The 11,588-nt window shown below is 61.8% G+C and overlaps 1 protein-coding gene across 3 annotated transcripts; it reads right to left on the reverse strand.

Annotated features, from left to right (window-relative positions):
* Positions 1–679: 679 nt before the first annotated feature.
* On the reverse strand, positions 680–3,626 carry LOC138833271 (carbonyl reductase [NADPH] 2-like). Of its 3 annotated transcripts, XM_070031681.1 has the most exons (9): positions 3,523–3,626; positions 3,170–3,267; positions 2,936–3,090; positions 2,808–2,850; positions 2,630–2,729; positions 1,815–1,879; positions 1,501–1,618; positions 1,208–1,383; positions 680–1,108 (listed from the first exon to the last, which is right to left on the reverse strand). In XM_070031681.1, the coding sequence occupies exons 1-9, from the start codon at positions 3,572–3,574 to the stop codon at positions 875–877; spliced, it is 1,041 nt and encodes a 346-aa protein (XP_069887782.1). In that variant the 5' UTR covers positions 3,575–3,626; the 3' UTR covers positions 680–874. The 3 variants fall into 3 exon arrangements, with proteins under 3 accessions (XP_069887782.1, XP_069887781.1, XP_069887783.1); XM_070031680.1 differs by having other exon boundaries at positions 680–1,383; XM_070031682.1 differs by lacking the exon at positions 680–1,108 and having other exon boundaries at positions 1,235–1,423.
* Positions 3,627–11,588: the final 7,962 nt, after the last annotated feature.

Here is an 11,588-nt window from a genome sequence, read left to right on the forward strand (position 1 = left end):
CGCTGCCCAGAGAGCCCCGCCCCGAAAGACCCGGCCCCGCCCCGCTGCCCAGAGAGCCCCGCCCCGAAAGACCCGGCCCCGCCCCGCTGCCCAGAGAGCCCCGCCCCGAAAGACCCGGCCCCGCCCCGAAAGACCCGGCCCCGCCCCGCTGCCCAGAGAGCCCCGCCCCGAAAGACCCGGCCCCGCCCCGCTGCCCAGAGAGCCCCGCCCCGAAAGACCCGGCCCCGCCCCGCTGCCCAGAGAGCCCCGCCCCGAAAGACCCGGCCCCGCCCCGCTGCCCAGAGAGCCCCGCCCCGAAAGACCCGGACCCGCCCCGCTGCCCAGAGAGCCCCGCCCCGAAAGACCCGGACCCGCCCCGCTGCCCAGAGAGCCCCGCCCCGAAAGACCCGGCCCCGCCCCGAAAGACCCGGCCCCGCCCCGCTGCCCAGAGAGCCCCGCCCCGAAAGACCCGGCCCCGCCCCGAAAGACCCGGCCCCGCCCCGCTGCCCAGAGAGCCCCGCCCCAAAAGACCCGGCCCCGCCCCGCTGCCCAGAGAGCCCCGCCCCGAAAGACCCGGCCCCGCCCCGAAAGACCCGGCCCCGCCCCGCTGCCCAGAGAGCCCCGCCCCGAAAGACCCGGCCCCGCCCCGCTGCCCAGAGAGCCCCGCCCGGGCGAGCCCAGTCAGAGCGTGGGTTCCGCGTTCCCGACCTACAGAGTCGCTTTATTTGGGCAAACCACCCCCTGCACGAAGGGTACCGTGGCCGGGGAAGGAGCAGGGGCTCAGGAAGTAGATACTGGGGAAACGGGATGTCGGTGTCCGGGAACCGGTAGCCAGACTTGGGGGCGTGGAGGCCCGCGAGGCTGGACCGGAGGCGGCCGGGGAAAATGGGTGGGGCTACGGCGGGACCCGGTGCGGAGGCGGGGCCGTGGTCTGGGGGCGGGGCCTGGAGCTAGGATCAGGGTGGGGCTGGGCGTGAGGCGAGCCTGGGGCAGACCTGTGAGCAGAGGGGGAGTGGGCGGGGCCTGATGCGGGGGAGGAGCGGGGTGTGGGAGGGGCGAAAAGTGGGCGGGTCCAGGTGGGGATCAGACAGAAGCTTCGGCGTGGGCGTGGCCTGAGTTGGGGCGTGGCCTTGCTGGCGTGGTCGGGCTGTGGGCGTGACCTCGGGTGGGGGCGTGGCCTTGTTGGCGTGGGTTGGGCTGTGGGCGTGACCTCGGGTGGGGGCGTGGCCTTGCTGGCGTGGGTTGGGCTGTGGGCGTGGCGGCGTTGGGGCTGTGGGCCTGGCGTTGGGGCGGGGCCCGCGGAGCCGCCGCCCCATCGCGGGGCCTGCACGACGGCCCCTCTAGGTGACCAGGTAGCCGGCGTCCACGAAGATCCCTGAGCCGCTGGTGGAGGCGCTGCGGTCGCTGAGCAGGAAGAGAATGCTGTTGACCACGTCCTCCACCTCTGCTGGGCAATGGTCCGGTCAGGGCGCAGGCCTGGGGCCCCCTCCGCGCGTCCCGCACCCGCACCCCGTCCCGGACCTGCGAACTTTCTCAAGGGGTGCCGCTCCTTCAGCTTTCGGACGAACTCGGGGTCGGCTGAGACACCCTTGCCCATGTCTGTCATCACCAGGGTGGGGTTCACGGTGTTCACCCGGATCTAGGGCCAGCGGCCGGGAGGGGGCTCAGCTCGAGGGGCCCCGCCCCGCCCTGTGCCCCCCAGAGCCCGCCTGCCGCGATCAGCCAGCCCGCCCCGCGTCCCGGCTGGGGAACCCTCCCCCGACCCCTCCCCCAACTCCTGACCCTGCCGGGCTTGCGGCCCCTGCGGCCCGGCCCGGCCATCGGCCATCGGTCACCTTGTGCGGCCCCAACTCCAGAGCCATGGCTTTGGTCAGCATGGTCATTGCGCCTTTGCTGCAGCCTAGGAGAGCACAGCACTGAGCCCTCCCCACCCACCCCAGGAGAGCACAGCACTGAGCCCTCCCCACGCCACACCCCACACCCCACACCCCCCACACCCCCACCCCCGCCCAGGAGAGCACAGCACTGAGCCCTCCCCACCCCCCACCCCCCACACCCCCCACACCCCCACCCCCACCCCCGCCCAGGAGAGCACAGCACTGAGCCCTCCCCACCCCACACCCCACACCCCACACCCCCACACCCCCACCCCCGCCCAGGAGAGCACAGCACTGAGCCCTCCCCACCCCACACCCCCCACACCCCCACACCCCCACCCCAGGAGAGCACAGCACTGAGCCCTCCCCACCCCACACCCCACACCCCACACCCCACACCCCCACCCCCGCCCAGGAGAGCACAGCACTGAGCCCTCCCCACCCCACACCCCACACCCCACACCCCCACACCCCCACCCCCGCCCAGGAGAGCACAGCACTGAGCCCTCCCCACCCCACACCCCCCACACCCCCACACCCCCACCCCAGGAGAGCACAGCACTGAGCCCTCCCCACCCCACACCCCACACCCCACACCCCCACCCCCACGCCAGGAGAGCACAGCACTGAGCCCTCCCCACCCCACACCCCACACCCCACACCCCCACACCCCCACCCCCGCCCAGGAGAGCACAGCACTGAGCGCCCCTTGGGAGCCAAGCCCCCCCTTTCTGGAAAGGGGCGGGGACGTGGGTGCAGCGGGGCGCACTCACAGTAACTCGTCAGGTTGGGGAAGGGGATTAAGGCCAACATGCTGGAAATGTTCACGATGGAGCCTGGCACTCCGCGGTCAATCATGCCCCGCGCTACGATCTGGAAACCAGGAGGCGCGTGGGGTTCTGGGCTGGCACAGGCCGGCGGGTCTGGTGCTGAGCCCCCTCCCCCGCTCACCTGGGACACCTGGATCACAGAGCGCACGTTCACATCGATGGACCTGGTGGGAGAGGCGCTCTGCTGCTGCCACCTGTCCGGCTCGGCCCCTCCCAGCCCCTCTGCACGCCCGCCCTCCCCCTCCCTACCTGTCGAAGAAGTCCTTGGTGACCTCCAGGAAGGGCTGCCTCAGGGCCACGGCCGCATTATTCACCAGCAGGTCCACGGGGCCCACGCTGCCCAGCGCCCGGCCGGTGGCCTCCCAGTCTCCCAGGTCCACGCACACCGGCTCCACCCCAGGACACTGTGGGAGACGTTGGGTGGGGATCCGGTGCCAGCTCTGGCAGGCTTCTGAGGCCCCCACAGGGCGCAGGGCACCTCACCTCTCCGGAGAGGCTGACCAGGTCGGCATGGGTGCGGCTCACGGCCACGACGCGGGCTCCGGCCGCGTGCAGGGCCTTCGCCGTGTCCCGCCCTATCCCTGCAGAGGAGAGCGGTGGAGGTGACCCTGCGGCCCAGGGCGGGGTCCGGGCAGCAGGGCTGAGTCCTGGGAACGAGGAGCTGGGGACCAGGCGTGAACCAGCGAGAGGCAGGGAGTGCCGGCCTTTGGGTGTTAGGCTGTGTCAGTGGGAAGGGGCTGGTGTCTGTCTGTCCTGTCTGGATGGGCTCCGGCGGTGCCCTGGGAGCAGCCCGCTCCGGTGGCTGGGCTGGCTGGGTGCGGGGCTGGGCCACTCACCTTTCCCTGCACCTGTCACCAAGGCACGAAGGCCACTGAAATTGAACTGCATGGTGGGGCCTCCCGCCTGGCTGCAGGGGAGGAAGCGGCTCTGGGTTTTATAGGCCTGGGCCGGCAGGTGGGGCCGAGCCGGGCCTGGGCGGGCAGGGGAGGCCGAGGCGGGCCTGGGCGGGTAGGGGGGGCCGCCGGGCTTGGGCCTACTGGCCTCTAGGGGAGGTCACCGGCCTCAACAGGTGCCTGCCCAACAATTCACACTTCACACTGGGGTTTGGCCAGGAAATGAAGCAAGTGCTTGCCTGTGTGCCTGTGAGAGGCATTGGGGGAAGGAGGGGAGGGAGGGAGGGAGGAAGGGAGGGAGGGAGGGGAGCGGCACCCAGAGGAAAGGAATGTTCTTTTTCCTTGCCGTCTAGTGCTGAGTAGCCAGTCCCTCGCATCTGCCTGTCTGGGGCGCCCTGGAGGTCAGCCGGCCTGGCGATTCCTTCATCTGCCCTGTGTGGACAGAGGTTTTAGCCTGACAAAGTGTTGTACCATTGTTTTTTACCGGGAGAGAAGTGGGAACATGGGACAATCAGCTAGTGTGGGGTTCTAGCCCTGCTGAAGGGCAGGTCAGGACAGTTGTGCCCTGTGCACATGGGGTGTGATTAGATTCATAAGAGTCTCTCGGACTTTCCTGCCCAGGCTGGCTTTGAACTGTGATCCTCAGATCTCAGCCTCCTGAGTAGCTAGGGTCATGGGCGTGAGCCACCGGTGCCCGGCACTAACGGCTTTTTCATTCACCTGTGCCTCCTTGCTCAGGCCTCATAAAAACCCAGCTCCTGTCCCAGCTCCTTTCACAGTCTCCCAGCCCACGGGAAGGCTGTGTCCCTTGCTGTTCTATCTCAATAAACAGTCTTCACTTGTGGAGAATTAAGTCCAGCCTGTTTCCTTCCTTCTCCTCTACTTTCCTAACATGTGGTGCCAAAACCTGGGAGAGAAGCACCAGGAGAAACGGGGTCCCTCTGTGGCCTCCTGCGGCCTCTCATGGAGCCTTTCACCTTCTCTTTCCCAGGCCTTTTTCCATCTGGAGGTAGCCAGCCAGTCCGTGGTGGAGTTGCCCTGAACCAGGCCCCAGGACTGCGGACATCCCCCTTCCTGTCTGTGGGGTCCCCAGAGACTCCAGGAGTCTCCCTTCATGACTCCCTGGCCCCCCTTTAATTAGGACTTTGGGAATTATTGGGATCCATCCATCTGCCTTCCAAAGCAACAGGGACGCCTGGAGCAGCGGGACAGGCCCCAGAGTCCTACTGAATTTTCCAGATTGTCTCCCAGAGACCTCTCTGGACTTGCTGGCGGTCTTAAGATTCTTGGGCTGACTGATTTACAGTCAAAGAAAACTGACTTGTTTGTCTACTGAAATCTGGACTATTGTGTAAACCATGGTCACCAATGGCCTAAATTCCGAACCTTCAGTCTTCAGTTTTACTCTTACTCATTTAAATTTCCCAAGGAAATGACAGGGGTCACCAGACAGAGGCGAGGTTTAGTGAAGCCCCCCTTTAAATGCAGGAACTCTTCACTTAGGGTTCTTGACTTCCATTGCAGAATAAGAATTTCTGGACAGCTGGGCACTGGTGGCTCACACCTGTAATCCTAGCTACTTAGGAGGCTGAGATCTGATGACCATGGTTCAAAGCCAGCTTGGGCAGGAAAGGCCATGAAACTCCAATAAACCACTCAGAAAACAGGAAGTCGCACTGTGGCTCAAGTGGTAGAGCACTCACTTTGAGTTGAAGAGCTCAGGGAGAGTGCCCAGGCCCTGGTTCAAGCCCCACAACCAACAGGGAAAAAAAAAATTCAGCCGGGTGCTGGTGGCTCATGCTGTAATCCTAGCTACTCAGGAGGCTGAGATCTGAGGATCATGGTTCAAAGCCAGCCTGGGCAGGAAAGTCCTTGAGACTTTTTTTTTTGGGTCCGGTCGTGGGGCCTGAACTCTGGTGTCGCTACCGCCTCGACCAGCAAGGAAGACACGACACCGAACTCTTCTCTCTGCAGTTTATTCAGGACCTTTGAGTAATCTTCTGACCCCCAACCCCGGGGAGAATTCCCCACAGCCTTAAGTACCCGCTGGGTAGCCAACCCTGATACGCCACGTGGGAACCACCAATAGGTTCAGGTGTGCGGAAGCAAGCCAGATTCTTTGCCTTAGCCATATAAGGAGTTGTTTACCACAGAGAGCACTCACCATCGGGAAGGCGGAGGGCGGAAGCCGGCGCCATCTTCCAGGTGCGGCCTCTCGCAGCTCTCTACACTCTGGGCCTGGGCGCTGTCCCTCAGCTCTTCAGCTCAAGGCTAGCGCTCTACCACTTGAGTCACAGTGCCACTTCCAGCTTTTTTCTTTTTGCTTATGTGATGCTGAGGAATCGAACCCAGGGCCTCAGGCATGCAAGGCAAGCACTCTACCATTGAGCCACCTTCCCAGCCCCCTCCTTGAGACTCATCGCCCATAAACCACAAGAAAACCGAAAGTGGCACTGTGGCTGAGGGACAGCCCCAGGGCCAGAGTTCAAGCCCCACGACCAAACCCCCCCCCCCCCGAAAAAAAATTCTGGACAAGTCACAATGGTAAAAAAAACTTGGTAAAGCTTTATTAAGTAAGTAAACAAGCAAAGAAACAGACAAAAAAAAAAGCAGACACACAGAAGGGCAGGGGCATACTCTGAGTGTGGGTGCTCTCATAGGGACACCCAGAGATACACAGCTCCTTGGGCTGTTGGGTATTTATAGGGTAAAGGCGGGGTGGGGAGGGGTCTTGCTTTAAGTTATGCAATGCTAGGTGCTTTTGTCTTGGCTTCAACCACACCTGGAGTTTATTCTCTTGAGTTTCCATGTAAGAATGCATCCTGCTGCCCAGCTATCTGCATGTTGGGCATCTTGTCCGGCAGTTATGAGTCCTAGGGTGGGAAATGCATCCCTCAGGAAAGAGTGCATTTACCTGTCCTCTCTGGAGCAAAGATAGCGTTTCTCTAAGTTTCTAGATTCCATATTTCTGAGTTGCCTACACCAGGCCTCAGTTTCCATGATATCCTGCTTCATTCCCCCCAAAATGACTTTTGTTCCCTTTTTTTTTGGGGGGGGTCCGGTCGTGGGGCCTGAACTCTGGGCCTGGGCGCTGTCCCTCAGCTCTTCAGCTCAAGGCTAGTGCTCTACCACTTGAGCCACAGCGCCACTTCCGGGTCTTTTCTTTTTTGCTTATGTGGTGCTGAGGAATCGAACCCAGGGCCTCAGGCATGCTAGGCAAGTGCTCTACCACTGAGCCACCTTCCCAGCCCTGTTCCCTTAATCTTAAGGGAAGCACATGAAGGAACATCTCCTGTATTTGCTGTTAGCTGACCGCACCTCACTTTTCCTAGTCTACCTGCTTCAGGCCCAGGTCCCTACACCCAAACCCTCCTCTTCCTCCACTCCAGACCCCCGCTCATCCTTCTCTGCTGTAAACCTCCCAGCCACCTCCTCTAGAAAGGCAAACTTCCTTATCTTGTAGCAGCTCAATCTGTCTCTCATCCCCCTTTCTCTCTTTTCTTCTTTTTTTCACAACCTCCAGACCAGAGATCCTTTTCCCCTTCCTTGCTCTTGTAACTACACTCTTGCTATGTGAGGTTGGCCCAGATTCTCTAAGCCAAAACTGTCTTCTCCAGGCAAACTCCTTCTGCTGACCTCTGTCCCGGTGCCTGCCTGCCTACTTACTTAGTGGGCACTAGGTGGGGCGGGTGTAAGCCTCCGAAGGTAAAACAACCAGCTGACACCAGTCCCAACCCACCGAGTGCTCCTTAATCCGACACACCCAGGAGCAACACAATAACAAGAATGGAGACTGGATCTTGCAACTGAGACCTGGGGCACCAGGGGACCTGTAGCCTGCCATCAACTGACCCCAGGGTTCCATTAACCAAGGATTTTATTGGTCTCACGTGAAGAAGTAAGGTACAAACTTCCACCTGTGCCAATATTTTGTATTACAAGTGCTAGGCCACCTTCTTCTGGGAAGGAGAGCTAAACAGTAAACAGCCTTCGATCTGCATAAACCTAGGTCTACCCTTAGACCCTCACACAGTTCAGGGTGGAATGTGAGTTCCCCTTAAGACTGGACTGATTGACCTTTTGAGGAAAACTCTGGGCACTCTGAGCTTGTGCTGGGAGAAGGCAGTGCGACCTGCCATCCTTTCTGGGTCTAATGCACCGTTTTCCCTTCTAGACCCTAAATAAACGGGCCTCTGCTCCGGCTCTTAGCTAATCTGTCACTGACAGGGGCTGGCTGGTTAACGCCGGCCAGCTTCGCTGACTGCTCTCTCTTCCCTACCCAAAACCCCATAATAAAAATCAACCAGTCATTTTTGTCTGTGGGACTCAAACAATAATCCAATGCTTTTCTCTTTTCTGAGTCTACTCACTTCAGGATCTGGATTATAGATCTGACCCTACATAGCACTTAGTCAGACTCACAGCATCTCTTTGAGCATGAACCAGAGCCAGGAGGTCAAGAGAAAGTCATTCTAAAGCATGCCTACCGAACACCCATCCCTGCCCACCTTCTCACTGGACAGGACTTTACGTGCTTGCCTTTGTTCCCTGCTATTTCTGCTTCCCGTCCATACTATATAGCCCGGACACCTATAACCCAGTTTTAGGGCAAGTCCCCCTTCCCTGCACTAGGCCAAAAGTGGGGCTATGGTCCAAATGCACCTTTTCTGGCTTGTGCCAGGGTGTGTTTCCTGTCCTTCCTCATTGTCTCAACAGGTCCTGCCACCTGTCAGCCTTTGGCCTGGTCTCACTGGAGGCCTTGCTTACTGCCCTGCCCAGCACAGACCTGGACCCTGAAGACCACCCCCCACCAGGCAATTCAGGAAGGACTTGCCTCTCCCTCTCGGCCCATCCCTTCCTTCCATCAATCTCCAGATGGAATCGGAAGGACCGAGCCCCGCCCTATTCTCCCAGGCGCCCACATCGCCAGGCAGAAGGCCACACATGTGCGCTGTGCAATCCCCAGCCCAGCTGTGATCACTCATCGCGCACCCAACCGAAAAGCCCCGACTCCCTAGACCTAGCGGCTTCTGCATTCCCCTTGCTCAAGCCTCATGAAAACCCAGCGCCTGTCCCGGCGGCTCTGCAGCCTCCAAGCCCTTGGAAGGCTGCGTCCCTCGCCGCTCATCTCCATCAACAGCCTCCCCTGTGAAGATCCAGCCTGGCCTGGCTCCTTCTAACACCACCAGGCTCAGACACCGGCAAACCTAAGTGCCAGCGCCCAGGTCCTGTCCAGCGCCATACCCAGGCTCTACCCACGGCTCTTCACTCAGGGGGGAGTGCAGGGGGGGACAGGACACCCAGTCCAGTTCTGGGGATTTGTCTAAGAGTGAATCCTGAGCCCTCCCCTGCCACGTAGGACAGATGGCTTCATAGGCTAACATCACTGGGGGGGGGCAGGCTGGACAGAGTGGGTAGGAGCCACCAGCTTCCCCTGGGGTACCCATCCAGCAGGCTGTGGCCCCTGCCCTCCCAGGTGAGCCCTACCCTCAGACTCCCAGGACGGGTCAGGAGAGTCCCGACCTTGATCCGTGACCCTCACGAGGAAGCCAGTGCCCGGGTAGGAAATGGGCGGCGGTGTCCAGCTGGCCTTCTCTTCACATTTGTTGGTTTAGCTTTGTAACTGGAAGCCACTGGGCACTGGCGGCTCAGGCCTGTCAGCCTAGCTACTCAGGAGGCTGAGATCTGAGGGTCACAGTCCACAGCCAGCCCAGGCAGGGAAGTCCGTGAGACTTATCTCCAATAAACCTCCAGAAAACTATTAGTGGTGCTGTGGCTCAGTGGTAGAGTGCTCACCTTGAGCAAAAGAAGCTCAAGGACAGCGCCCGGACCCTGAGTTCAAGCCCAGGAACAGTGAGTGCATGTGCACACACGCACGCACACACATCAGAGCAGAGGAGCACATGCACATGGTGCACACACATCAGATCAAAAGGAGGACGGGGCACTGTCTGGAGCCCCCCAGGCCACGCCCTCGACCGCCAGGTGTTTGGTGCTGATGGTCAGCAGCCTGCCAGACCCCCCTCTGCCAACTGCCCGCTTCGCACCTGGGGGCGGAACTGCGGCGGCCTCCAGGGGGACGCCCTCCTCCTGGAGAGAACACGGTGCAGAGCTAGTCGGTGCACGCACCCCTGCTTCGGACGGGTCAGCTGCAGCCCAGTCCGGCTGCTGTAGAGCAGACCTGGCCCTGCTGGCCTGGGACCTCCTCAGGGAAGCTGTGTGGAGGTTGGGCGGTCAGCGGGGGCCCCCCTGGAAGGGGCTTCAGGGAGCATGTCCACAGGCACACATCGCACAGGTGTCATGAACATCCATGTGCACGCGTGTGCGCCCTTCCTACATGGGAAGAGCTGGGGAGCTGCAGGCAGAGCCCCGGGAGGCCTGGAACCCCAGAGCTGCAGCCACCGAAGGGGGCCGGTTTGGGTTTGGGCTATGGGTAGGTGTAGGGGCAGGGTGAGTACCACTCTGGGAATGCAGGGGCTGAGCTAGACTGTCACAGTCCTTCCAGAAACTTCCCTCTCAGATTCCTTATGTGAGGCTCCTTAAGAGGTAGGTAGGATTTGCTTTTCAGGGTGTGGATACTCCTTGACAAAGCCACCTGAAACTGGACCCCGAATTCCCAAGGGGACACCTGAGCCAGGTGAGGGCTACCTGTGAGGAAGGCAACTTGACTTGGGGGGGGCAGGGAGAAGGAAGGAGGGAAGGGGGCACAGGAGGGAGGGAGGGAGGGAGGGAGGGCGCAGGGGCCTTAGGGAAGGCTGTGTGGGAGGTCAGGCTCAGGCCCTGTCCTACCCTGACTCCTACATCAGGAAGATGTGAGAATGCAAGGTATGAGCTAGCGCGCATGCTCTGCAGCCGGGGCAGGTGGTGTGGGGGGGGGGATTGGCTCTTGTGAGCTCTGCCAGGGGCCGGGTACCCAAAGCCAAGCCACCACCCACCTGAGCAGATGAGGGGGCAGGACAGGCCCCTCTCCCACCCTGCCCTCCCCCCCACCCCTCTCCCGCCCTGCCCTCCCCCCCACCCCTCTCCCACCCTGCCCTCCCCCCCACCCCTCTCCCACCCTGCCCTCCCCCCCACCCCTCTCCCACCCTGCCCTCCCCCCCACCCCTCTCCCACCCTGCCCTCCCCCCCACCCCTCTCCCACCCTGCCCTCCCCCCCACCCCTCTCCCACCCTGCCCTCCCTCCCACCCCTCTCCCACCCTGCCCTCCCCCCCACCCCTCTCCCACCCTGCCCTCCCTCCCACCCCTCTCCCACCCTGCCCTCCCCCCCACCCCTCCCTCACGGCTGTGCTGCCCTCCTGGCCCTGCCGCTGTCCCTCGCTGCTCAGCCCCAGTTCCTCTGGCTCCAGGTTCCTCGTTCAACCCCTGGCCTTGGGGAGATCCGGGGTCCCCGTGCTCCTTCCTGAGGGCTGGGCTAGCGACTCATGACCCCTGACCTCCACCCTCACATACCTGACCGCAGGACGGGGCGGCCGCAGGACGGGGCGGCCGCAGGACAGGGCGGCCCACTCAGGCTACCATTTCCCCTTCGCCTCGTGCCTGCACACACGTACCAGCACATGGGGACACGGACACACATGAACGTGGAGATGACACACGACACACGTGTGTGCACGCCTGTAGGGCCTGACCATGCAGACTTGCACCTGTGTGGACACACAGACATGCACACATGCCACAGGCACACAAGCACACGTGAAGCTGGGCCCGAGTCTCACTGGCTGAGCCGAGGCTGAGGATCACGGCTGAAGTCGAGGCAGACATTCTTTGACTGTTAGTCCCAATCAGCCACCAAAGCCAAAGAAGCTGCGCTCAAGTGGTGGAGCACTAGCCTGAAAGAGAAGGAAAAAGAACGAAGGAAGGGAGGAAGGAAGGAAGGAAGGGAGGAAGGGAGGAAGGAAGGAAGGGAGGAAGGGAGGAAGGAGCAGGAATCTGTCATCCTAGCTACTCCGGAGGCTGAGATCTGAGGATCGTGGTTCAAAGCCAGCCCAGGCAGGAAAGTCCCTGAGAC

The sequence above is a fragment of the Dipodomys merriami genome, unplaced genomic scaffold (genome assembly GCF_024711535.1).
Source record: "Dipodomys merriami isolate MVZ:Mamm:240054 unplaced genomic scaffold, mDipMer1.0.p SCAF_202, whole genome shotgun sequence".
NCBI lineage: Eukaryota > Metazoa > Chordata > Mammalia > Rodentia > Heteromyidae > Dipodomys > Dipodomys merriami.